General features: G+C 42.3%; 1 protein-coding gene across 2 annotated transcripts in view; it reads right to left on the reverse strand.

Moving 5' to 3' along the window:
• Positions 1–251: 251 nt before the first annotated feature.
• CEP85L (centrosomal protein 85L) overlaps positions 252–27769 on the reverse strand; it is a 160075-nt gene continuing 132557 nt past the window's right edge. For both annotated transcript variants that reach the window (XM_075145740.1, XM_075145739.1), the window contains exons 5-13: positions 25330–25447; positions 16521–16697; positions 11798–11950; positions 11365–11519; positions 9614–9731; positions 9244–9294; positions 3457–3564; positions 2847–3060; positions 252–1478 (exon numbers count right to left, since the gene is read on the reverse strand). In XM_075145740.1, the coding sequence (XP_075001841.1) occupies positions 1315–1478; positions 2847–3060; positions 3457–3564; positions 9244–9294; positions 9614–9731; positions 11365–11519; positions 11798–11950; positions 16521–16697; positions 25330–25447 (1258 nt within the window). In that variant the 3' untranslated portion in view covers positions 252–1314. The remainder of the gene's footprint in view (positions 1479–2846; positions 3061–3456; positions 3565–9243; positions 9295–9613; positions 9732–11364; positions 11520–11797; positions 11951–16520; positions 16698–25329; positions 25448–27769) is intronic.

The following is a 27769-nucleotide window of genomic DNA, read 5'->3' on the forward strand; positions in this document are numbered from 1 at the left end:
TAATACCATTTACGTAACTGATGCTCATGTATTTTCTTAACAGTGTGATTTGAGAGTGGTTTTGCTCTTTGCAAGTTTTTGTTTCCTTCAGTTAAATATTATTTTACACCATGCATAACAGCGCAGCTAACTTGCAGTAACGTTCCAGGAAATTAGAAGCGTTAATATGTCATCTGTCCCACAGGAGTGAAACAGCACTGCCAAGTGACACTCACTGAATAAACTAGGGAACATGATCTTATTTTTTTAATGTAATTGCTTCCTACATAAATGGAGAAATCAAGAATTCCCAAACAATGTGGAAAATTTTGCAGTCCTCAGATAACCGAGTACTTAATACTGCTAAGTGGTAACATTCTGTTCTGAGCCCTGATTTTGCCAAGTGCCAAACACTTGTTTTGCAGCTGTGGTAAAAAATGGTTGAGGTGGTTCACAACCTCATCAGAGGCCTTCAGGGATGGAATATAGACCAGCCACATTTTAAAATGGAGATGACCTACGGGAAAAATAAGTATGGTACAAACACTAAAATACAGTCTATTTTTTTCTTTCTGACAGCCATGTACTATGCCGCAGTTTCATGCCTTCCAGCTTCTCTGGGTTTGTCACAGACTTCATGTTATTGAAACTTCTTACAGCAATGTGAGTGTGCTTAAAACAATTTGATAGTGCTGTATTTTATGGACTTCATCTGCATAAAGGAGTTAAAACTTGGTTTTCTTCCGCTGTTGGGCAACAAGCTAGACATTCATTACTAAAAACAACATCTTTCCTACATCAAATTTTTTAGGCAACTTGAAGAGCAACAACTTTTTGTAGTGCTCCAAGATTGTTCCAATTGCAATTCCTAGAGTGAAGTGCAGCTGCAGAAGCCTCTGGCTTCACCACATAAAGCTATAGGTCCTTCGAACCTCTGCTGTAATTTCAGAACACAGATAATGCCATACAAACCCTTGATGAAGGAAAGGACCGGGAGTAGTGGTAGCACGGCTGTTTGATGCTCTGATTCCAGAAACTAGGTGAAGTAATAAAATGAGCCCTAATGAAGGAAACAGAGTATCCAACTGAATCATTCTTCACAGCTTGTTCTTGCATTCAGTAGTTTGGAGAAAAGTTTTCTTGTAGTTTGTACCACTCTGTTCAAACGATGACTCTCCCCTCCCCACCAGACTCCCGAGATTAAATATTCACAATCCTCAGAGAGATGCACGTGCGGCGCTATTTGCAGTCTTCCAATATGGCTCCTTAATAGAAATGCAAAGACCTGTGACACAGCAGCATTTAATAAGTCATTTGCTACTAGATGAAATGTTGTCATTGAGTAATGCAATTGTCCCCCATGTCCTGAGCATAACGGTCCGACATAATAGTCCTTAATTCATCAATATCCTTTCGTAACTGACAAACGTCCAAGAGCTTCTTCGAAAGAGTTTCTGTGCTGTGGTAATTTTCATTCTCTTCAGCTGAACAGCTCAGCGCTACGAAAAACAACACCCAAAGTTAAAGCTCTAGCAACTATGCTCTGTGAATACTTCGACTAGTCAGTCCCCCTTGAAATAAGGGGTAGGTCACTTTAATTACATCAAGACAAATCATGCTTTAGTATGATGAAAAGCCAACAAAATGTGGTACCGTGTGAACTTAAAGTCAATTCAGAGCCCATCAGTGCTTCTCTGAAAGAGAACATGCTTTGCTGTTTGCACCAAGATCTACACTTGCTAAAGTCTGATGGATCTCAACAGCAGTGAAAAAAACGGGTAGAACAGCCATTTCCTAGAGATTTTGGAAGTTTCTATAGCCACTCAGAAAAGAGGGATAGAAAGGCTTGGGAAATGAGGCCATATAAGATGATGAGATAGTGCTACAGATGTACTGCACTGTTCACCCTGCTGGCTGATGATGGCCTCATGGACTTTGAGACTGGCATACACTGCACTCCCCAGTACTTCAGGGGGTTACAGTGCAGATGAGTCTCTGTGGCATGTAGTAGCTCTTGCTGCACAGGACACTGTGCTTTTACCTTTCTACCTTGCTGATGGTCCAGTTCAGCAACCAGTTACCTGACTAATTCTAATCAACACTCAGAAAACAACAGAATATGATACATTCGGGTCAAAAAAATGTAATTGTTTATTCGGCTTGTTAAAAGAAAAGACCTAACACAAACTGACTATGCTGAAGCTTTGTCTGACTGGCTTTAGGGCGTGCGTCTCATTTCCTGGTAAAGTTTAACAGCTTAGTAAGTGCTGAAGACTAGATGTGCCATTAGCAGTACTGGGGATGGAGCTGCCTGGCACTAGGCTTATCTAATACATGCAGAAACCCTCACCCCCAACCATACATACACATGTTCAAACAGTAGATGTATTTTCCTACCACTTGACTCCAAGGGCTTTAAAACAAAAACACGTGATGTAGCCACACCAGGCGTGCTTATGCCTCACCTCTCTCATAATGAGTTTATAGGGCAGAACACGTTTGACAGAAAAGCATCCGTTGAGCCTCAGGGTGACTGCAGTGTGTCTCAGGAGGGACGGACACCTGGCTACACACCTTTCTTTTCTAGTGGGGTGAATATATCCATGATCAGGTCCATATGAAGAGCCAGCTACCTTCTCTCCTGACTTGGCAAGGACCTGTGTAGTCATATGCATTTAGCAGCCCATCTGCACTAAAAGCTCAGCTTTTCCAGAGAGCTCCAGGAGTACACTTCACGTACAACTGCTCCAGTTGCATAGCAAGGGGGACACCGGCCTGTCCAGCTGGCAAGTTCGAGCACCACTTAGCTAAACTGTTACTCCTCTTGTCAAAACACTATTAAGCACCGGAATGACAACACCACTTACATCTGATTCCCAGCAGTAAGGAAAGGTTAGGCTCCTTGCCCTGAGCTCTCTGGGTAAGAATACTGCACAGTGCTTTCAAGTCAAACAAGCAATGGGACATTTCCTTGAACAACTGGTCTGCTATAGGCATCTTCTCAGATACCGGCTGCCTGGACTGCTCCACCTGCCGTATCTGCTCCTTCAGGGAGGCATTCTCTTCCATCAGTCTTTGGTTCTTTGTGAAAAGGAAGAAGGAAAAAGGGGAAAGTTAGTCTGCAGCATGCACTGTAGCAGAAAGTTTCCTGTTTCAAACCACAAACAATACAATTAAAAAGAATTAATTTCCATACACGTAATCAGTATTTCTGTACCCCTCTAAAGAATGGCAGATGAACAGCTTTTACATGTCTGTCTATTTCATGTTACCACTGCTTAGCAGCCTTCACCCTTGAAGTTCTCACTTCCTGAGGTAGGGATGGTATTGTCACATTATTATATGTCTGCATGGCAGCCAGCACAGTCAAGTATGTAATTAAGCTCATAAAGCCCTACCATGAGATCTTATAATCATTCTACAAGGTTCTTCCCAGCTGGTGTGGTCAGGGGTTGGGTTTTTGGAGTTTTTACTTACTTCAGAGAGAGTTTTATTTAACTGCTCTATATTTCTTTCTTTTTCTTCAAGCTCATTTGTCGTCTTCTGAACTATCACCTTTTCTTGCAAAAGCTTCTCTTGCATAGACTAAATTGAACGAAAACACAGGTAATGATTTAAAATTTTTGTACTTTATATTAGCACTGACAAAAAATGCATCCTCAGTAAATTTCTAAGTTTCAGTTATTTACTGCTTTTGTATTAATTCTTCATTTTTTATTTTCTACCATGTTCACCTGGTGATATTCAACTGGACCCCAACAGCTCTCTGTATACTAACACAGCTATTCTAAATATCTCAATACCTTTTAAATAAGCAGTATCTGTTTAGAAACAAAAAGACTGTATGTATGCAAAACGTTACTCCAATATGGAATGCATGAAGTCTAAAATAACCATGCAATATTGTTTATTCTACCCAAATAATTTAACTTGAAATAAGCAGATTAATGACAGCTAAGCTTCATTTGTGCAATTCCAAGTTGTAACTGAAGATCTTTTTTGCCTCTACTTTCCACGAAGACTATGGTAGGGTTTCCTACAACCTTTCACAACACAGAATTCCCCTCACCTTCTATAAAACTGAGAAGAAAGCCTTTGACAGTTGATACAGAGCAGCAAGCTCTTTAAAACCATTCACATAAAAGATAAATCAGAACAGTCTATACAACTCTACTGTGCTGAAAAAACAACTGCAGGCAAAAAAGTAACTTGTAGTTTACAGTGTCATTTCTAACAGACACAATAATTACTATTTTCAGTAATGAAAACACCAGTAAGTTTCTAGGATGCTGTTGTACTTAAGTATTGGAGCTTTCCATGGCTGACTTCCAGATCAGTCGCGAGCAGCAACAAACGAACAACTGCTGCAACATGGAATCAGCTGCTGTCAATTCCCCAGTTTTCACCAACAGAGTTGAAACTGAGAAATCATGAGATATTTCCAAATTGGATTTTTTGGGGTGAATTCAGCATGGCCACAGGGGTCTTTGTTGTTAAAAGCACTTGTATTTATTCCACTAGTTGGCTTTTAGATCTGTAGATATGTCTTTCAAGGTCACCTGGCAAAATTCAGAAAGAGGAATATTCAAAACATCTTAACTGAATAATAACAACAATTAATTGTGATTATATAAACTCCTGATGCTTTAAAACAGAGAGATCTTTTCAGCTTTCATGAAGAAAAAAAATCCTCTTTTGTCGTTAATGGTATTACTCACAAACCCGATCTGTGTGGCAGTGCTGGCACAGTGCATATAAAGTGTCCTCCCCATCCCTAGCTCAGCACGTTAATATGTAAAACCTGTTGTCCAATTTCAATTATAAGATGCAAATCTGATCCCATCATGCTCAAAATACAGCTGGAGTGCTGGTGACAACGGTGCATGCCTTGGCACAGTTTTGCTTGTAACCTTCCACAGAGTGGAACCAGAGACCCTGATGGGGGGAGGAGAAGTTGCATTTCACAAACCGATGGCTCTGAATTTATGGAATGACACCGTCCCAGAAGAGTGTTTTATTTTGAATCTCTGTAGGAACAATCCTAATGATTCTTCTTCCAAAGCAGAGAACTCTCTCGCAGGGAATTCTATATGGTAGCTTAAATAAAATGCTATAGAAAGATCAACGTCACTCTTTAGTAAAAGATATGTTTAAATCACTGCACTATGACTCTGCAACCTTATTCAAAGACAGAAAAAACCCCAAGCTCCCCACTTGACAGAACCACAGCAAATTGTGTCAAGCTATGTTGGTTTTGGGGTCTTAGGAAAACAATTCAGTTTCAGAAAAGAAGCCAAATTTACTCTTGTGTGAGTTCCTCCTAAGATGTATGAAGAATGGAACTTTCAGGTTACCAGTACTGGGGATTGTAACACATAGGAGACTGTGTCTATATACAGGCCTGCTCTTTACCATATATGTTGCCTAGTGAGTGGACGAGAAGCCGTTTAATTGACTTGCCAGCTATAAGAATTATTAGTGCTGACGAGAAGGGCAGGGAGTAACGAGAGGCAAGGCAGGGCTGACACTGAGTGGAGTTTTTAATGGCCTGGCCACTCACGGGAGGTGTGCAACCTTGACAAGATTTCCCAATGCCTTCAGCTCAATGCTGCACAAGCAGTGAGAAAAGCCAGTACTTTGTCATTCCCTTTGCAAAACTGGAAAACAATGGTGCTAAAATTTACACACTTTTAGATAGACTTAAAAAACTCCACACTTTATTTTCATGTAAGTAGTAAGAATCAGCAGACAGAACCCAGAAATGACTACTTGTTTTTAAAACTGTTTTCACACACTTCACCCGCTTCTCAGCTCACCCACACCATGCCCCTCAAAAGGAAGTGCTGAAGTAACGTGCATCCTAAAGATAAGCTGTGCGAGAAAGCACAGCTTCACACTCCAGTGGAAGGAAGGGGAGGAAGAAAGAGGGCTCTGCTGCACGTCAAAGGAAACGCCCTGGGCCGGGACAGGGCAGGAAATAGCTCTGCTTCAGGCATTTCCTTTGTCGTGCTTGCAGATGAGCAGAACCCTCAGTGGTGTTGAACTATCTTCTTTAGTTTTTTTTAAAAACATTGTCTACTGAGAAAAATGGCCATGTTGGGTCAGACTGAAGGTCCCTCTAGCTCTGCCTGTCTGCAGCCAGACAGAAGATGCTTAGGGAGGGAACAGGGTAATGCAGTAATAGCAGGTGCCCAAAACATCCTGCCAGCTTCCAAGTATCTTCAAATTTTAATGGTCTTTGATGCACTTCTCTTCCATGAGCAAGTTCAGGGACACCCAGAGCCCCTGTTACAATACATGCAATAGTACCACCACTTAACACTGTCATGTTCGTTTCAATGCCAGACATTAAAAGTTTGACTGTGCAGACTTCCTGAGGGTGGGTAGGTGGTGGAGAAGACAGGTTCAGAAATACTATCTTCCTCAGTGTATTTTCAGAACTACATCTGCCACTAAACTTACATGACTATGCAAACTACTCCAAAAACAACATCTAGAATATTCCAAATAATGTGCACATGTTCAGCTCATGAGTTGCACCGTTTAATGGGAACTACTAGAAGTGGAAATCAGTGTTTATTTTTAAAACATACACCTAACATATATCATTCTCTGCTACCCTAATCTTAAAGCTCACAAAAAGCACATGTGCTTACCAGCTTGGCTGAGCCCACAGTGCTATGATCTCCCAGTTGCTCATAGTGCTATGAGGCCTCCGTACTTCACCCTTACTTTTTCCATATGCTTTCCAAAGTTACAATTTGATGGCATTACTCCCAGTCTGGCACAGTTTGGGTTTATCGTGACTGACAGGATTGACAGATGTACTTTGGGTAAGACAGGCATCGTACAATCTGACTCATTTCTACTGTCTTTTTTTGTACCAAAAAATGTTCATTTTGTGATATCTAAATTAATCATGTAAATACGGATTTTTTAAACGCCACTCTCATCTATAATTTTTCCTCTTTCTGCAGATGTATTATGTATGCAGCATGACATCTTGTCAAGACCAACCAGAATTTTAATCCCTCACAGTCAGGAGAACAAATCAACCACAAATCAAGCAAAACCATACAAGGAAGATCAAAATCATTCCACCACGATTATGAGCAAATAGAAACTAGTCCTGCTTCATACACTGCTGTCTGAAACACAATTTCTTTGTTTTCAGCTTGCAAGTTAAAAACAATGAACTGAAATACATTCTCAAGCATAAGTTTACAATGTGGCAGAAGACAGGGAATAAAATGAGATCTTCTGAGCTGAAGATAAATTGTATTTCTGTGCTGATAAGGGATTTCAGTTTCTAATGAACTGGTTTTCAATGCTTCCCTGGGAACAAATGTGGAAGGCCAGGGAGATCAAGGATACAAAGAAGCTGCTGTAGTCTACAAGTAATTTGAGGGCTAACATCATTTTCAAATCTTATTTCCTGTCCTTATATAAAATACCTCAAAGAGGGAAAGCAGGAGAAAGTAATGGAGAACAGAACACTACTCTGTTCACAGACTGTCACAACTACTCAGCATTTCCCAGACTCAGCTCCCTAAAGTAATTTCAGACTAAGCACAAAAACCAGCCATCTGTATAAATGTGCACAAAGATCACTAGTCTCAAGATAAAGGTGATGAAGAGAAAAAGATCAGAAAGTTTAGGAAATATGAAAAGATTTAGGTTGGTGATAATACATTTAGGCGAGTTGTGCATATTTCTTATAAGCACAACATATACACATAGTATGTATGTAAATAATCTTAACTAAACTATGAAGAGGGACAGAGAACCTCAGAAAGGTTATGGAGTTCGATTTGAACTTTTTTTTTAATTATGAAATACCCAAAACTACATTTGCCTGTGTCACGGTTTTGCATGTAACAGGCTGCTCCATGAAAACATCTCAATTTGATAAATTTTGTCTTCTTCAAACCTAGAGAAGCTTAAATGATTGATTTTGCTTTTCAGTTAACAGACATATGTTATGTTGCAACTTAAATTCCCCTACTGCTTCTCTACAGATGTATTTAATACACTGTAATTTAATCAAGCAAAAATATGGTTGTCGACAGGAATCAGGCCTGCTATTTACCTGCATGATAGAGAAAGGAAGCAATTTAATGGTGGAAGACAACTTACTTTCAACAGCTACAAATAAGCAAACTTGGCTCCAGTGTGCAAAGTGGAAATAAGAAAGCACATTCTCTTAGCAAGTTATGCAAGCAGTTTTATGTCTCTTCATTAGTTGGATTCTAGCTCTGTAGAGTGCTCCTTTCCACTTCGGAAGCAGCAGGCATTCAGCTGATTATTTACTACTATTTTTTTGTTCTTCCAAACCTAACGCACAGAGAGCGAAAGCAGAAGCGCCTTCTCAAGGGACAACCCTGTAACTTCAGTCTCTCTGGAGGGCAAGGAAGCAAATAACGTGGAGACAAATGCCAATCTAGAAGAATAGAGAAACTAGAATTTATTGAATTTGGCTTCAGTTGTTACTGAAACAAACAGATGTTTGTTTGTTTTTTTAAATGCTCAGCTTTTTCTAGAGCAAGTCATACCTTCTTCCTTACAACCTGTATAATGTTTCCTTTTCTCCACAACAAACACTGGTCACCAAGTACCGTTCAAGTACCAGAAGCCTGATGTGTTAATCCGATCCACAGAGCTGCAACCGACTCCCAGCTGACAACCTCTGCTGTCTTGAAAAGCCCTTGGCTCCAACCTAGGTGCCCAAGATCCGCCAAGAGAGTTAAGATATCTGAGTGACGTGTCAGAAACCAGCTGAACAGGGACCTGCTTAAACGATGTGAAATGTATAGTGGTATGGTTTAGAAAGGCACCTGTCTCTACTAAGGATCTCAGCAGTGAAGCTCCTAATCAATATCACTGTTGGTACTCTGGATGATCATCTGAACCCTGAAGTTGGATGGGAGGCTTCACTGTTACTTACAGAAGCAGTCCTCACACTTGAAAGAGGCAGTTCTGATATGACATCCACTACACCAGCAGAATAAGGATGCTACATAGCAACAGTTTTTCACTTTATGATGAGTATCGGCAAAGCGCTAAACCATTCAAACATCAATAACGAACACATTATGAGCCTGCAAGAGAACACAGGTCAACTATAGGCCATAAGATTAAGTTCTTGGCATTTCTACCTTTGCCTCCTATTTGGGAAGATAAAAGGACAAAATTCAACTTCAGTAATGTTATCTCTATGAACTAAAAATGGACAGAGTAAACAACAGAATATACACTCTTCCTTACCTGCATGTCTAAAATCAGTCCAGCTATCTGATTTTGTTGATTCTCTATGACCTAGAATATAAAATAGAGTAATTTAAAAAGCTTGAATCTCTTCAGGTCCCTTTTTAAGAATCAGCTTACAGGTGTGTAGCCATAGATTTTAAATGGAATCTTTGAAAATGTAAATGACAAGACAGAGTTTAACTTTGCTAGAACAGGAAATTCATGCAAAATAAACGTACTGTACAGAAACAGACAGGTATTGAAAAGAAATCTGAATTAGCAACAAATGTGTAACTCTTCAGTGAGATATTTATTTCTAAAGTAAAAAAATAAAGAAATGCAGAACTCAAGGTTAAAGATGCCACCAACAGATCATTTGCAGACTAACCTTATTGGCTTTCTCATTCTTTTCTTTCAGACATTCATTCTCACTCTGAAGCTGTTTTGTGTCCAACATGGGAAGGCGAATACCATCTTCCAGGCATTTTTCTACTTTCTGTTGTAAACTGCCATTCAACATGAAAGAAAAATTAAGTGTGCTGACAGAAACCAGAAGGGCTGTGTGTTCTAGTGAAAAATTAGAAAGTTACACCATCTTCCAATCAGAACTGTAAAACCGTATCTAGCAGAATCCAGCTTTATGAATGAGCAAACCAAGAGTGGATGAATGATGCAAAAATCCTAAACTACTGAAGTTACCGTGGCACTGACAAGAACAGATTCATGCAGGAAAGGTTTTATGGGCCAGATTCTGTGCTGCATCTCCCAAAAGGTACAGCTCCAGAAGTACAGCATAGGGACAGAGGGCAGAGAGGAGCAAAGGAAAGCTTTGTGGTGTTCACAGCTGCTCTGTGCTACTGTGGGAGGCAAAGCCAGCACCAGCATAGATCAGAGGAGTCTTCTAACCTCTCAAAGTTACAGGAGCTTTAAAATCAGACTCTCTCACAGGCGCACGTACAACTCAAAGCGGAGTCCAGAATCAGAGGTTGCACCAAGTACTGGTGGCCTATCCTTCATGTCCTCTGTGACTTGTAAGGGGGAGCATAAAGCCACTCCTGCCAGCTAGTCCCACACGAGGACGTGACCTTCAGACCCTCTCTGTTGCTCAACTCAAGCTTCTAGGTGTAGCTAGAGCCTTTGCCTGCTCACTTTCTCTCAGAAAGGAAATACATTTTATTAGTGTTAATCTTGCTGTCTAATTTAGAAACCAGAGGCCACCTCAACTATTTGTAGGCTTTCAGAAAAGACAAAATGATCCCCCTCCAGATTCTGAGGCCACGAAGAAAAAAAGGCCTTTCATTGGTAAGATGGAAACAATGTGTCAACAATTTGGCTGGCAAGGTGTCCCAACCAGCTTGCCTTTCATCATGGAAACACTTTCAGACTCCTGTGGCATGCACCTTTACCCAATGGAGGGACAGTGAACTGTAGTAACATCCACATAAATTATTAAGTTATTCCCCCCTGCTCTCCCCTCCCCCCCCGCCCCGGCTTTTTTTAAAAGTAAGTGTTTAAGTAGCTCCCCTGATCTAAAATGTACCATAGTAACAATATCTCCATGTCTCATCTGGAATCTTCTCATGGATATCTGTCCCGTTTGTTTTTTCATAGTTACGCAAGTTCAACAACAGCAGATTAGCTACAGCTAAATCTCCTTGTAAATAACCCCACCCTCAGTGAAAAGGTAAGAAACAGCTACAATTTGTTGAAATCTTTGACCCTTCCCTGATATACCCGTCAGCCAATATCCAGGGAGCTTTTCCACAGCTCGTGACAGGATTAGTTATCAAATAGGAGTGCTGACAGCTTCTATACAATGCCCCTTTGCTGCGCGTTTATTCTATCCTCTATCTGGCAACGGGCTATGATGGCATTGCAGCGGTGTCCCACATCTTTAAAGGAGGATAATGAAAAGTGTCCTAGGCAGACTCTTCTCTGTAGTATTACTTGCAACTTGGCACAAATAAAAATCTTGTAGGATTTTCTATTGCATTACGCTGTCATTCTGCACAGTAATATATTTATGCCATGAAAAAACATTAGCATTGTAATAGATTAAGAGTGCAAATAACATTAGGTTTTGACATCAGGTGGCAAAGTACACCCATTTCAGGGCACAGCCCAAGCTGCTGTTCCTACCTCTGTACCGTTGTGACCAGCTCTTTTTCTTTTTTCTTCTGACACACCAGTTGCAATTCTCTCTCTCTGCACTGTGATCGGGCCTCTCCGAGCTTCTTTTCTAACTCAGTCATAGTTTCTTGAAGTTGCTTGTTCTTCTCTTCTAGAATTTGCAGCTAACAGAGGTTACATTAGTCAGACACGATGCCACATTAGCAGAAGGCCTTGTGGCAGGCTACAGCCTTGCAGTTACCTTCTGTATAATCTTAGGCCCATTTCACTTATCTGAGTATGAGAATCCCTAATAGCTACAGTGCTTTCTAAAACATTGAAATACTTCTCTTTCTAAACAGATGGGGAAAAAATATATGTTGAAACAGTAAAAGATTTGACAACAGATATTTGGGAGCTCAATTGTATTTTTAAAATGTAAAACAAACTCCCTTCACCTTACCTGTTTAGTCTGCCCTTCTATATCATCCAGTGTTGGTAGGTCAGCCAGATATTTTTCTAAGGTTTCAATTCGTCTTTGTTTTTCTTTGTTTTGCTCAGACTCTTTCTGGCATTTCTTTTTCAGGCTATTAATATATCGGTCTCTCGTTTTAAGCTAAAAGAAAGTAAGAGTACATGTTTTATGATTACAGTGAAAAATAAACCTGCTTTGGAAGCAGAGGCTGGTCACTTTCCAAGAATTGTACTCTCCGCTGCATGAAAGGGTTGGTTACTGCAGAAAACAAAACCAAAGAATGATTAACCCCAGCAGCTCCAAGTCATAGACCCACACGCGACCTCAAATCACAGTTGCTTCACCTCTGCCCAGAACACTCCATGTGCCTTGCGAACTGAAAACACAAACAGTTCAACAGTTAAAATATTCTTAATTTTTTCACCAATGGAGGTGTTCATATGCAACAAATGATCAGGAAATATTTTAGTCCATCCTCTTCCTCTAGCCTAGGAAAACAACTTAAAACACAGGGACCAAGAACTTAACCCAACAAGAACTGGAGCCAAAAACCTGACTTTGATGCAGTCTGACAATTACATCAGAACAGAATAGTAGCTTTCTTAAACACCTTCTCTACAGGCATCTTAATTGTCCATCAGCCTGCAAAAGGCTTTTTTATATTGTGTTATCTTTGCCTGCATTCTTGGTACTTACTTTGCTTTATTACCTAGGTCAAAAAAGTGGGAAGGCAGACAGGAGAGAGAGTATTTTCTAGTCATAGTTCAATTTAATAAAAACCAGTATCTCTATTGCTTGAACTAAGATGTAGTAATTCACAGATAACAAACACTTGTCACTAGAGTAAATGCTAAACATACTTTTATTTCAGTGCTACAGACAACCATCTCACTGCGAAATAAGTGTGTGACGCTGTCAGTGTCAGAGCTCAGTAACAGAGCCTACTGAAAACTTTTAGTCTATAATATCCGGAAAGTTTTTCCAGAGGTAGCCTTCTATATGGGCCACAAAACTGAGGATTGCCAAAAGGCCGGAAATCTCTATATCTTTTATTTTATCAAGACCTCAAAACTGAACAAAGCTTTCAGGCTGCTTTAAAATCTTTCTGATTAGACAAAGCCCAAGTAAACCCCACATTCATTAAGGCAAAGGTGCAACTCAGCCATGATCTTTTGCCACAGTATGTGCTTCAGAACCACATACTCCCCCCACACCCCAAGCCTTAAGGGAGTGCTATAAATACACACATGTAAGCCCATGTTGCACAGTAAGAACTGCCAGGAGTCTGACCGTTAGCTAAGTGAATCCCTTCCCTCTGTTTCGCACATACCACTAAGGATGACAAGTTGACCAGTCAGAATACTCTAGTACTTGCGTGAAAAAGATTACATGGTTTCCAAATCTTCTTGTCCTGCATATATACCATAGGGAATTTCCTCTCCTGCAACCTCTCTCCTTCTAAGAGCTACTGTGTTTGCCTTGGGATTTCTCCCGCCCTCTCTAAATTCCCAGCATCACCCCAAGGACTCTTTCCACCTTCTGTCACCTGAGATACAAAAATGTTTTGGATTTGTTTTTTTTATTTCCTTCTTCATTCACTCTTGCTGACGCTGCCGAGGGGAAAACAAGCTTCGGACTTTTTTTTTTTCTTTCATTTCCTCCTTCATACACACACTGCTGATGACTTTGTTGGGGCAGGAAAACATAGAAAAGCTCTCACCTCTTGGCGATCAAATATTAAAAGCAAGGCCACAGAAATCATAAGGGAGAATACTACTATAAGCTATCAGCAGTACCTTACAGAAGACCTTCACAATTACCCATGGGAAAGAGAGAAGGAGCAGCCAGCAGGGTACGGGTGCCTGAACTGAAGCATTTCCAGTCCAGCAGTGCAATTTCCAGATGAAATGCCTCAGAACTAAAGTGAGGGCTGCAAAATCTGCAGATGCCAAGAGGCACATTCATGCCTGGCATGAAAAGGAAGAACCTAGGTGTTCATGACATAGACACTGGTGGAGAGTCCTGCTGTATCTACCTGAGCTGGCTCTCTCAGCTAGGAAGCTGTGAGGAGCTACCACGACTACCTGAAGGGAAGCTTCTTCAGGCTTCTGAAATTTCATTGCCAATTAAAGAGCTCTCAGTCACCTCAGTCCTACACTGACCACACATGGAGTCTATGGGAAAAAAACCTTCTCTTCAGGCACCAGAATTGTGCACAAGGTGGTACAAATACTCCCTTGCTTGGTATGTCTGTATGGGGCAAAGACAGGTATGATGCCAGCAGTGAACAAAGAGCACCTCTGATCTCTGCTGGCCCTGCGGTTTCTCAAAAGGAAAGCATTAAGTACATCCACCCTAACGTTAGAAGGGACACAGTGCTTCAGACCAAGAGGCCTTCTAGCCCGATATCTCATCTCCAACAGTAGCCATAAGCAGATGTCTACAGTAGGGTGAGAACAATGAAAGCACCTTTTTCCAGCCTCCAGCTGCTTTCACCTTAGGGGCTCTCCTGAGGCAGTTATTATTTCTGTGCATTCAGAACAAGGCAGCACTTCCATCAACGCACCCATTTTTCCCTTGAGCCCACCTATACTCTTAGCATCCACAACAGGCTTCAGAGAGACAATCTACAGGTTTGCTATAGAGAACTGGCATGAGGAATCAGCTCCTTTTGCTGACCGTGTACTTGGCTCCTAGAGCTTCCCCAGATGTTCCCTCGCTCCTGCAGCAGGAGCTGCAGCGAGGAGCTGACTGCCCTCTGTCCCTTCCAGGCTGCTTGTGGCTCTGCAGACTCCATCACGCTCCCCTTCAGTCACTTCTTTTCCAGTGTGAAGATTTAATCATTCCTCCTGTGATTTTCTGAAGGATATCTGCTTTGTTGCCTTTCTCTGAACCTTTTCCAGTTCCAATACATCCTGTTTTTGTAATGAAGGAGACTTTCCTAGACTTCTCACCACTCACAAAAGATGATCAAGGAAATGGGAAGTGTTCCTTATGTTTTCTTTCCTCCCACCTACACCGAACAGTCACAGCTTGTCCCTTATTGTTGAAAACATACCATCTGTACACTGTATTTAAATGTTGTATGTTAAAAACTCCAATGTAGGAAAAGATAATACTATTTGCAAAAGTGGGGCAGACAGAGAAGTAGAAATGTATGCCAGCCACCTTAACCTAAACTTCTATGTGTTCTTTTAGCATACCCTTACAAGCAAAGCTCACCTGAATGTTAACAGCACTTTCCCCACTCCCTGGCCAAATCTGGCTTTGGGCTGAAAAAACTTACCCTCTGTGAAGAGGCAGGCATTCGCTCAGAAATAACCCTACCACAGCTATTGGCAACAATCCCTCTGATCACTACAGAAATTGTATTTTTGTCCCCCAACATCGGTCACTGACCTGGGACACCAAGCCTTTGGGCTCTAGGCTGATGTCCTTGTGAGCACAGCAGAGGAACTCCAGAGACAGCTGTCCGCAGGCTCAGCACCCAGCCTACTGCTCGGGTTCCCAGCCTGTCACATCCCTCCTCCTCCCTCCGCAGTCTTCCCTCAAACAGAAGGGCACTAATTTTATTGCAGAAACATATGCTAACCCTCCCTGCCCTTTCTCTCCTTGAGAGCCTTTTGTTCAGTGCACAGAATGGATGGGTGTTAAGGGGTGAATCCGTACTGTGCAGTGAATCAGGCTCCTAGCTACAGACTATCCCGCTGACACGAGCACTGCTGCACAGGTCCTCACCACTGCCACCACCTACAGCAGCAGTTCCTACACAATGAGGAACACAAGCAGTAAAAGCTGAGACAGGAGGAAGGATCAGCATCCAATCTCTTGTCCTTCCTGAATGTTACCCTTAGTGAAAAACATACTGCAGGGTTCATAGGAAATGGTAAGGCAGAATTTGAGATGACTTATGCTTTCTTCTTTGTCTTCCCACCTGCCACTTCACTCTATCACACTGCTCCTACCCCTTCAACCTGCATTAATATAAATCTAAGCCCAGTAGTAAGGCCCTGTGATCAAAGAAGAGAAGATAACAGTGACAATGTATCCCCAAAACATTAATTAGGAACCACTTGATCAACGGCACATTCCTGCTTGCAACAAAGGAAGGCTGTCAGGACATTCGAAACTACCGCTGGGTATTGCTTCAGCCTCCAAAGAAATGCCTTGTCAAGACAGTTCCAAGAACACAGCCATCTAAGCCCCTTCCTTGCCTCAGACTAAAGTCTACTCTGCACATCCTAGCAAAGCTACAAGAGAATCACTCCTGCTGAGAAGGCACGTACAGGCTGATAAGTGCATCTCAAAGCACGAGGCCTGCATTTACAAGCCATGCTAAAAATAGGGATTTCATTTTCATACTCTTTCTATGTTTTTAAAGCATACTTTATTTACTGTAATAAACACTTCAAGCTACATGAATTCTTAGAGCTGAGCAGCTTTTCTTCAAAGCAAGTTTAACTGATACCTGGTTAAAACCATCATCATGATTGCCATTTCATCTAGTATTGCTTTTTAGGATGTATTCACTACAAGTTCAGATTTATCCATTGCCCACACTTACAATCACTATCAATCTTTCTATCACAGATAGTTTAGCTATCTTTCAAAAATAGCTCACCAACCCACATACTAAGTTGCTTTCTAGTGAACAAAACCTATGCTGCTATAACAGTGTCAAAAGGAAATTTGGAACATGAAAGATACTTACTTTCTCCTCCATCTTCTTTTTCTCCTCACTAGATTTGTTTGAAATTTGTTTTACAAATTCACTGAGTTGTAATTCCTTATTCTCAGCTGCTGCAATCTTTCGCTCAAGCTCCTCAAGGTGGGATGTTGATCTTTCTGAAACGTGAGGCTGCAGTGGTGTGCTCTCATACTGCAGTTGCTTACAAAAAGAAATAAAATAATCACACAAATGAATGCACACATACCATCATACACTTGAGCAGCACAGCAGAAAACAGTCCTGCATTTTTTTTCACTGTCAGGAAGGGTGTGGTTTGATTTTTCAAACATTAAAATATGTGTTTCAGGAATCTGGAGAAAAAAATGAAGATGATGCCACCTTTACATTCACAACACATGCAAATGAACACTGGGGGGCCACTTTCCCCCTCAGATTTATGGAGGAGGTGTGACTTTTCTTCCAAAAGAAACCCCTCAAAATCCAAACAAAAAGTGTTTTCAAAACAAATCACTGCCACTGCATTATCATACCACCCCCTAGGAAGAAAAACACTCTGTAAAATGGCTATGAATATATTAAAGTAAGAGATGTTCCAATCTCAAGATCCTTCTATAGCAGAACATTAGTACTAGTCAAACCTTAGAGCTATCACACCTGAGGTGCAGAATGGTGCAGCGAAAAGTCTGAGACTACAGCTACAATCAGAAGGCAGGCCTCCTACCTTCTGTCCTGTATACCAAAACCCTCCTCCCTTTCTATTTCATGCAGTTCAGTATTACTCTTCTACCTCCACTGCCCACAGACCGACAAGCACAAAATGGAAATCGGCTGCATGTGGGATGAAAAAGGAGATGCATCCCGTTAGGCTTTCAGTTTCAAGATTCTTTTAATAACATAAATTGGTATATTTAAAGAAATTATACAGACAGTATTTTTAACTAGTAACATTCCTTCAGCAATGCATTAAAAGAGATTAAAGCCTCCATTAAAGGAGATTTGCATTTGTAAGTTAATCTTATAGAAGGCATACAATCAAGCAGAAATTCTAATACATTATAAACTTTTTAAACTCTTTAATCTATGAAAGATGAATGCATCTGCTGCTTTATTTGAAGTGTATTATGGTATAGTAAGATATGTACACTAAAATTTCAGTTTCTGCAGGTGGGGTAGTTTTTTTTGGGTTTTGTTTCTTTTTTTTTGTTTGTTCGTTTGTGTTTCTGGGGTTTTTTTTGTTTGTTTGTTTGTTTTTTCTTTTTTAATCTTAATCTAGACAGAATTTTGAAGTATTTTGTAAAAGAACTTCTGGAAGCACCAAAAGCCATATTCCTAGATGTCTAAAAAAGTTTCTGAATACCTAACTTCACATCGAGGCTCCACCTGAATTCCTCTCCTGTCTCACTGTCCTGGTTTCGGCTGGGATAGGGTTAAATTTCTTCCTAGTGCTGTGTTTTGGATTTAGTATGAGGAGAATGTTGATAACACACTGATGTTTTCAGTTGTTGCTAAGTGCCCTCCTAGTCCAAGGACAGCTCCCGTGCCTACTGACTGAGCTAGGTACACGAGATGGGAGGGAACATAATCAGGACAGCCAGCCCAGCTGGCTAATGGGGTATTCCATACCATGTGACGTCATGCTCAGTATATGAACGGTAGGCGTGATCCAGGAAGTAGCGATCGCTACTTGGTTATCAGTCAGCGCGGGTGGTGAGCAATTGCATTGTGCATTTTGTATATTCTATCATTATTTATTATCATTATTTTCCCTTTTTTTTCTGTTCTATTAAACTGTCTTTATCTCAACCCACGAGTTTTTCTCACTCTTACCCTTCCAATTCTCTCCGCGTCCCACTGGGGGGCGGGGGGGAGTGAGCGAGCGGCTGCGTGATATTTAGCTGCCTGCCAGGTTAAACCACGACAGTCCTTTTTGGCGCCCAACGTGGGGCTCGAAGGGTTGAGGTAACGATAGATCTGACCAAAGTGTGTTAAGGAAAAATTGTTATAAGCATTCGTTATATTGATTGGTCACAATGTTGATGTATTGGCTGTCAAAGTTGTGGGGCTGGCTTTCAATGTTGGGTCATGTAATACCTTGCTTGCAGTATGTGTTCCCTTTTATGCTGTTTATCATCAGTCGGAACTGGGCCAAGATTATCATTTTGCTGCTGTTTTATGAGGTGATAAAATCATTGGTCGTAAGTCTAATCTGGTATCTGTACTCGGTACTGCCGTCATTTCTGTACATCAGGAACCACCTCTTAGAAATTATTAGTAATTGCACTTTTTTCTCCTCGGAGAATGAATTTAAGGGGGAGACAGGATGGGACACTTTCTCCCACTTGTTCATCTTCCCTTCCATATTGTCAGAAACTCCTTTTTCTTCTATCCTCTTCACAAAGATGTCCACAATATTCCCTGAGAATTTTGAATATCCTTGGGATGTTCAAACAAGCATGTTCATATTGCTATGTCTCCTGAATGTTTTTCAGGCCTTGTTTAGGGTTAAACAACTATTCAGGAATACTGTCCAGAGATCAACCCTCAGGAACAAGAAAAGAGGGAGGGCAAACGGCGTTGCCTCGTCGGGGCGGGTGGAGCGGCGAGTCTCAGAGGCAGTGAGCAGCGGGAGATCAACCCCGGCAACAGACACGGTAGCTACTCAAAACCCCACTACAGGTACTGCGGCTACTTCAAGCCCCACGACAACCCCTGTGGCTACTCAAACCCCAGCAACAGTCACTGTAGCTTCTCCAACCCCTGCAACAGGCACTGCAGCCACTCAAGCTCCAGCAACAGGCACTACAGTTACTTCAACCCCCATGACAAGCACTGCAGCTACCCAAACCCCAGCAACAGGCACTACAGCTGAACCAGAGGACCAACCCTTGCTGGTATCCGTTGCCCCTGTACAGAAGAGGAAATCTTGGAAGTGGAGATCAGGTCGTTTAGAAAGGGATGATGAAAGAGCAGGGCCATCACAAGGAGGGGAGGAGGAAGAGGAAGAACTCATAAACGAGACGGAAACCACCCGATCCCTATCCCTGAGTGAGCTGCGAGATATGTGGAAAGATTTCAGCCATCGTCCAGGCGAGCATATTGTTACCTGGCTGCTCCGATGCTGGGATAATGGGGCCAGTAGCCTGGAATTAGAGGGGAAGGAGGCCAAACAGCTGGGATCCCTTGCTAGGGAAGGAGGCATTGACAAAGCAATTGGAAAAGGGACACAGGTCCTCAGCCTCTGGAGGCAACTGCTGTCAGGCGTGAAGGAAAGGTATCCCTTCAAGGAAGATGTTATATATTGCCCAAGCAAATGGACCACTATGGAGAGAGGTATCCAGTACCTGAGAGAACTAGGCGTGCTGGAGGTGGTTTTATAGTGACCTGGACGACAACCAAATGCCCAAAGATCCAGATGATGTCCAGTGCACGCGACCCATGTGACGGAAGTTGGTACGGAGCACATCAGCATCGTATGCTAGTTCGTTGGCAGTATTGTCCTGGGCAGAGGAAGAAGCACCAACGGTGGATGTCTTAGTTAGCAGACTTCGGGATTTCGAAGAAACTATCTCCTCCTCCCTTGTCTCGGCTGTAGAGAAACTATCCCGAGAGGTCCAGCAACTCAAAGACGATAGGTCCTATTCTCCACCTGTACGGACCAGTATCTCAGCCATTAGGAGTCAGCGTTTTTTTCCTCAAGAGAGAGGATATCAAAAGTACACACTACGAGACACCCTGTGGTTTTATCTGCGTGACCACGGAGAGGACATGAGGCAGTGGGATGGAAAACCTACCTTGACCCTAGAGGCACGTGTACGTGAGTTGCAAGGAAAAACAATCACACAAGGGGGTTCTCTCAGGAAAAATGCTGCTCCAGTTTTCAGGAAAACCCTGTCTCACGACGGTCCAGTTTCCAGTGAACAGTTCCCCAGACAGAGTAGAAGGGCTGATCTTACTTTGGATTGTAATGAAGGAATTCTTGACACACGTTTGCAAGAAGTGAGAAGCGGATACTATGACCAGAACTAGAGGGGCCCTGCCTCCGGCCAGGTGGAGGAAAGGGACAACCGGGTTTACTGGACTGTGTGGATTCAATGGCCTGGCACATCAGATCCACAGGAGTATAAGGCTCTCGTAGACACCGGTGCACAGTGCACCCTAATGCCATCAGGCTATAAAGGGGCAGAACCCATTTGTATTTCTGGAGTGACAGGGGGATCCCAAGAGTTAACTGTATCGGAGGCCGAAGTGAGCCTAACCGGGAACGAGTGGCAGAAGCACCCCATTGTGACTGGCCCAGAGGCTCCGTGCATCCTTGGCATAGACTACCTCAGGAGAGGGTATTTTAAGGACCCAAAAGGGTATCGGTGGGCTTTTGGTATAGCTGCCGTGGAGACGGAGGAAATTAAACAGCTGTCCACCTTGCCCGGTCTCTCGGAGGACTCTTCTGTTGTAGCGTTGTTGAGGGTTGAAGAACAACAGGTACCAATCACTACCACAACAGTGCACTGGCAGCAATACCGCACCAACCGAGATTCCCTGATCCCTATCCATGAGCTGATTCGTCAACTGGAGAGCCAAGGAGTGATCAGCAAGACTCGCTCACCCTTTAACAGTCCCATATGGCCAGTGTGAAAGTCTAATGGAGAGTGGAGACTAACAGTAGACTACCGTGGCCTGAACGAAGTCACGCCGCCACTGAGTGCTGCTGTGCCGGACATGCTGGAACTTCAATACGAACTGGAGTCAAAGGCAGCCAAGTGGTACGCCACCATTGACATTGCTAATGCCTTCTTCTCCATCCCTTTGGCAGCAGAGTGCAGGCCACAGTTTGCTTTCACTTGGAGGGGCGTCCAGTACACCTGGAACTGACTGCCCCAGGGGTGGAAACACAGCCCTACCATTTGCCATGGACTGATCCACACTGCACTGGAACAGGGTGAGGCTCCAGAGCACCTGCAATACATTGATGACATCATCGTACGGGGCAACACAGCAGAAGAAGTTTTTGAGAAAGGGGAGAGAATAATTCAAATCCTTCTGAAGGCCGGTTTTGCCATAAAACAAAGTAAGGTCAAGGGACCTGCACAGGAGATCCAGTTTTTAGGAATAAAATGGCAAGATGGACGTCGTCAGATCCCAATGGATGTGATCAACAAAATAACAGCCATGTCCCCACCAACTAGCAAAAAGGAAACACAAGCTTTCTTAGGCGTTGTGGGCTTTTGGAGAATGCATATTCCAGATTACAGTCAGATCGTAAGCCCTCTCTATCACGTGACCAGGAAGAAGAATGACTTCAAATGGGGCCCTGAGCAACGACAAGCCTTTGAACAAATTAAACAGGAGATAGTTCATGCAGTAGCCCTTGGGCCAGTCCGGGCAGGACAAGATGTAAAGAATGTGCTCTACACCGCAGCCGGGGAGAATGGCCCTACCTGGAGCCTCTGGCAGAAAGCACCAGGGGAGACTTGAGGTCGACCCTTAGGGTTCTGGAGTCAGGGATACAGAGGATCGGAGGCCCGCTACACTCCAACTGAGAAGGAGATATTGGCAGCATATGAAGGGGTTCGAGCTGCTTCGGAAGTGGTTGGTACTGAAGCACAGCTCCTCCTGGCACCCCGACTGCCGGTGCTGGGCTGGATGTTCAAAGGGAGCGTCCCCTCTACACATCATGCAACTGATGCTACGTGGAGTAAGTGGGTCGCGCTGATCACACAACGGGCCCGAATAGGAAACCCCAGTCGCCCAGGAATCTTGGAGGTGATCACGAACTGGCCAGAAGGCAAAGATTTTGGCATATCCACAGAGGAGGAGGTGACACATGCTGAAGAAGCCCCACTGTATAATAAACTACCAGAAAGCGAGAAGCAATATGCCCTGTTCACTGATGGGTCCTGTCGCCTTGTGGGAAAGCATCAGAGGTGGAAAGCTGCGGTATGGAGTCCTATACGCCAAGTTGCAGAAACTGCTGAAGGAGAAGGTGAATCGAGCCAGTTTGCAGAGGTGAAAGCCATCCAGCTGGCCTTGGACATTGCTGAATGAGAAAAATGGCCAGTACTTTATCTCTATACTGACTCATGGATGGTGGCAAATGCCCTCTGGGGGTGGTTGCAGAACAACTGGCAGCGCAGAGGTAAACCCATCTGGGCTGCCGCATTGTGGCAAGATATTGCTGCCCAGGTAGAGAACCTGACTGTAAAAGTACGTCATGTAAATGCTCACGTACCCAAGAGTCGGGCCACTGAGGAACATCAAAACAACCAGCAGGTGGACCAGGCTGCTAAAATTGAAGTGGCTCAGGTGGATCTGGACTGGCAACATAAGGGTGAATTATTTATAGCTTGGTGGGCCCATGATGCCTCAGGCCATCAAGGAAGAGATGCAACATATAGATGGGCTCGTGATCGAGGGATGGACTTAACCATGGACGCTATTGCACAGGTTATCCATGAATGTGAAACATGCGCTGCAATCAAGCAAGCCAAGCAAGTAAAGCCTCTTTGGTATGGAGGACGATGGTTGAAATAGAAATATGGAGAGGCCTGGCAGATTCACTATATCACACTCCCACAAACCCGACACGGCAAGCGCTATGTGCTCACCATGGTGGAAGCAACCACCGGCTGGCTAGAAACATACCCTGTGCCCCATGCCACTGCCCGGAACACCATCCTGGGCCTTGAAAAGCAAGTCCTATAGCGACACGGCACCCCAGAAAGAATTGAGTCAGACAACGGGACTCATTTCCGAAACACCCTCATAGACACCTGGGCCAAAGAGCACGGCACTGAGTGGGTCTATCACATCCCCTACCATGCACCAGCCTCCAGGAAAATCGAACGATACAATGGACTGCTAAAGACAACCCTGAGGGCAATGGGTGGTGGGACATTCAAGCATTGGGACACACATTTAGCAAAAGCCACCTGGTTAGTCAACACCAGGGGATCTGTTAATCGAGCTGGCCCTGCCCAACCAAGACTTTTACGTACTGTAGATGGAGATAAAGTCCCTGTCGTGCACATAAGAAATATGCTGGGGAAGACAGTCTGGGTTACTCCTGCCTCTGGCAAGGGAAAACCCATCCATGGGATTGCTTTTGCTCAAGGACCTGGGTGCACTTGGTGGGTGATGCAAAAGGATGGGCAAGTCTGGTGTGTACCTCAAGGGGATTTGATTTTGGGTGAAAATAGCCAATGAACTGAATTTTATGATGTCAATTTTATATGATATTGTATATCATTATTTCTATGGTTGCTATCAATGGTATAGCAGTGAGAATCACACAGATTAATGAAGAATGAACTAACTCTGATGAAACTGAACAAAGTGCAACGATGATAGAACTGAACAAGTGCAGCAGTACCGAAATGAGAACTGGCTTCAGGATGCAACAGCCCAACACCACACACCATTTTTCTGGCCCTGAAAGACTGTTATGACAGATGGAGCCCAAAGTCGTGGACTAAATGAACTCAATGGACATTTGTATATATTTATGTATGTATATGTATTATATGTATATATGTATGTATATGTATTATATATGTGTATATATATAAAAGATAGTGGTGATTAATTGAAACGTATCGAAAAATGTGAGACCTAAGCATAACGTAAATGGTATGGAATAAGGGGTGGATACTGTCCCGGTTTCGGCTGGGATAGGGTTAAATTTCTTCCTAGTGCTGTGTTTTGGATTTAGTATGAGGAGAATGTTGATAACACACTGATGTTTTCAGTTGTTGCTAAGTGCCCTCCTAGTCCAAGGACAGCTCCCGTGCTTACTGACTGAGCTAGGTACACGAGATGGGAGGGAACATAATCAGGACAGCCAGCCCAGCTGGCTAATGAGGTATTCCATACCATGTGACGTCATGTTCAGTATATGAACAGTAGGTGTGATCCAGGAAGTGCTGATCGCTACGTGGTTATCGGTCAGCGCGGGTGGTGAGCAATTGCATTGTGCATCACTCATCTTGTATATTCTATCATTATTTATTATCATTATCTTCCCTTTTCTGTTCTATTAAACTGTCTTTATCTCAACCCACGAGTTTTTCTCACTCTTACCCTTCCGATTCTCTCCCCGTCCCACTGAGGGGGCGGGGGGAGTGAGCGAGCGGCTGCGTGATATTTGGCTGCCTGCCAGGTTAAACCACGACACTCACACAAACCAGATTCTCACCTGATGCACATCTGTGTTATTAATGTCATGTTTAAGTACACTAGCCGAGATCCTGGTGCAGTGTTTGTGACAGAAAAAGATAAGGTAATAAAAGGGAGACAGAAAAACTATTTCTCTGCATATCTGCCTTTAACATTCTCTTTCTGCATTGCCTTTTAGATATGCAGAGGTTGGAGATGGGTTTTGTGTGCAACAGGGTTAGCAGCCACAGTTCTCAAACTGACCTGCATTTCGTGGTTAGCCTATGCTACCCCATCCTTACACTTTCTGATATTTGCGCTAGTTAGATAAAAATTAGGACAGGTATGCCCAAAATACCATCACACATTCCCTTTCAGATTAAGTGTTCCTTAGGAGTACTAATCCATATCCTTTTCAGGTGTCTTGTGCAAAGGTATTCCACCAGTCTGCCTTCTCACATCTCTTCCATCTATTCTGTCGATAAAATCTAACCCACTCCTTTGGGTAGTGCCTCCTTCTCCTCTTCAGAAAGCCTTCCATCAATTGTTTTCAGATACTCTCTTATCAAACTACTTAATCTCCTAATATCTCATTTTGTCCTGCAGTAAATTGTGAACACACTTTCAGGTGTCAGTTACCGGACAATGGAAAGCTTTGCTGAAAGAAAAATATCCATCCTACCTGCAAATTAGTCATGTAAGGTTCTTCGCAGTTCACAAGATGGCTCAGTCTTGCGTGTTGAGCTCGTAATTCATTCTCCCTTATCTTCTGATGCAAATTGTTAATTTGCTGCTTTTGCCTGTAATACACAGATTTTATTTGAAAAGAAAAGGAATGGAAGAGAGATTAAAAAACCATAGATCTTAAGACTTATACTGAAGAATACTGTAACAATGCTATTCGACTATCCTGGATCTACGTTAGCTGTGGGCTTTTTCCCACCGCAGCCAGACTGCAACTAGTCTAGTTTTCTACTAGAACTGGAATCTTATCAGGATATGAGCTATTAAACTACAGTTGCCATGTAACTTTCACTTAAGCATACCCCAAGGGGTCTGCACTCAACTGGCAATAATAAGCAAATTTTGTAGAAATACGATTTGAAAACTATCAATTTTGTAGAGGTTGAAGGAGGTTTCTGTTGTCATTTGCTCCTAGGGCCAGAAGTATAAGGAGGAAAAAGTAAACAGAAAAGAGAACAAAACCAACAAAACCTTTATTTTACTTCTGCTTGGCCCCTCTCTCTTTGCCAGAGCTGACTTTTGACACAGGTTAAAAAGATTTCTAAATCAAGGGGAGCAGAAAGAACTTAAGAAGAAAAAGTCATAAGACAGTCAGCATGGCTTTCCTGCAAGGTCTTTCTTTTTGCTTTGCTTAAGACTTTCTCAGTCAACTGCTTTATGAAAGATGTTCCCTATCTCTAGGGTAAAATACCGCACTGCATACTAAAACAGAATTAACCTCTTACACCAATCGCTTGGCCAGTGCACAGCAGAAACAGTATCACTATTACATCACTATTTAATTATATCACAAATTATATCACTGTTTAAATGATATAATTGCATGACTGCAATTTGAACTAGCATGACTGCAGGGCAAATACAAGCCAGGTCTCAGCCCGAGCCCATGTTACAGCCCTGTGAGGTGTGCTGTACTCTCTATGGAGCGATGGGCACTTCAATAACTGACTCCAGAATGGAGCTGTCAGCACCCATCAGAAACACACATAGCTACCTTCTCAATAAACTTAAAACCAATTTTGTGCACTCCTTTAATTTCCCTTTTTCCTTCTTATTTTATACTAGGACATATTTGCATGCAAGCATGAAATTGTTTCTCAAAGCTTCACATCTAAGCATGCAACATGATTGGCTTTTCTGGAAACGATGACACTGAACCGAGATGACTAAACCAAATCTTAAGAGGAGATAAACAGCAAACACAGGTTAACTTCAAGGGAGAAGACCTGCCCGTGCACGCAGTGGAAAAACAAATCCTCTAAAAGCACAGAAAAAGACAAAAGTTGGTTTGCTTTTTTTAATTTTGGGAACAGTTGCGTTTAGGAAGAACATCTCGGAAATTTTATCGTGAGTATACAAAATATGTATTATACAATCTATAAACTAACACAAAGTTGTATTAGTTGAAAAGATGCCAACTGCAAATTTTAAGTGGAAAAATGAGATGCAAAAACCCAATTAAAAGGAATATTTTAGTCATATACATTCTCCTAGCTAGTCATCAGCCAACTGTATCCCAATTATTTGGTTTACAAGAGGAATTTAGTATTTCAAAAATAGTGAATATATTAGAAGTTCAACTTCTAAGCTATGCACGTTGCAGAAGACATGATGCATGCCTACAGAACATCTTTTTTTATGTTTCCCTACTTTTGTATCTATAAAGACTAGCAATGAATGGAAAACCAGTATAAACAAGTTGCAATTTGGTAGTACCTTAGAACAATTCATTCAATGCAATTCATAAAAACAGAACAACTGAGTGTATTTACGTGACTGCATAGCAAGTCTTAAAATATTCTGTATCATCACAGGTGATTTTGAGGCTCCCCTTTTCTATTCCATTATTTAGATGGAACAAGCTTGAACAAATATAAAAGGAGTATGTAACACGGGAAGACTTTGTATAGTTCTGGTTGGCATCTGTACAATGGCACTACAAACAAAAAGCTTCAAACTTATTTTGGAAGAAGCAGATTTGAAGATTACGTAGAAGAATATGCTCTTAACTTGTAACAGACCTTGTATGAGCCCAAGGGCTTGTATAAGCATATGAGAAAATATAAGGCCTTGATGACTTCTGTGCATGCTTGGTCACAAATACCAAAACCATTTAGTATGAGTTGTCTTAACCTATGAACGGAATTCATTTTTCATTTATCACCTTATTACTTACTAGACAGACCTATTAAAATATCTTTGCCCCACGTTTTAAAATTATTTATCCATTTGTCAGTTATCTCTTGAAAGCACTAAGTGATTTTCTGTTTGTGACTGATTGTATCTTAGCAGTGCCTTCCTTCACAAGCAGGATTTCATAGCCTGAACTAAACACTACATACAGCCTGGAGTAAATGTTTTAAAATATTTTTGAACTT

This window comes from Calonectris borealis, chromosome 3, assembly GCF_964195595.1.
Source record: "Calonectris borealis chromosome 3, bCalBor7.hap1.2, whole genome shotgun sequence".
NCBI lineage: Eukaryota > Metazoa > Chordata > Aves > Procellariiformes > Procellariidae > Calonectris > Calonectris borealis.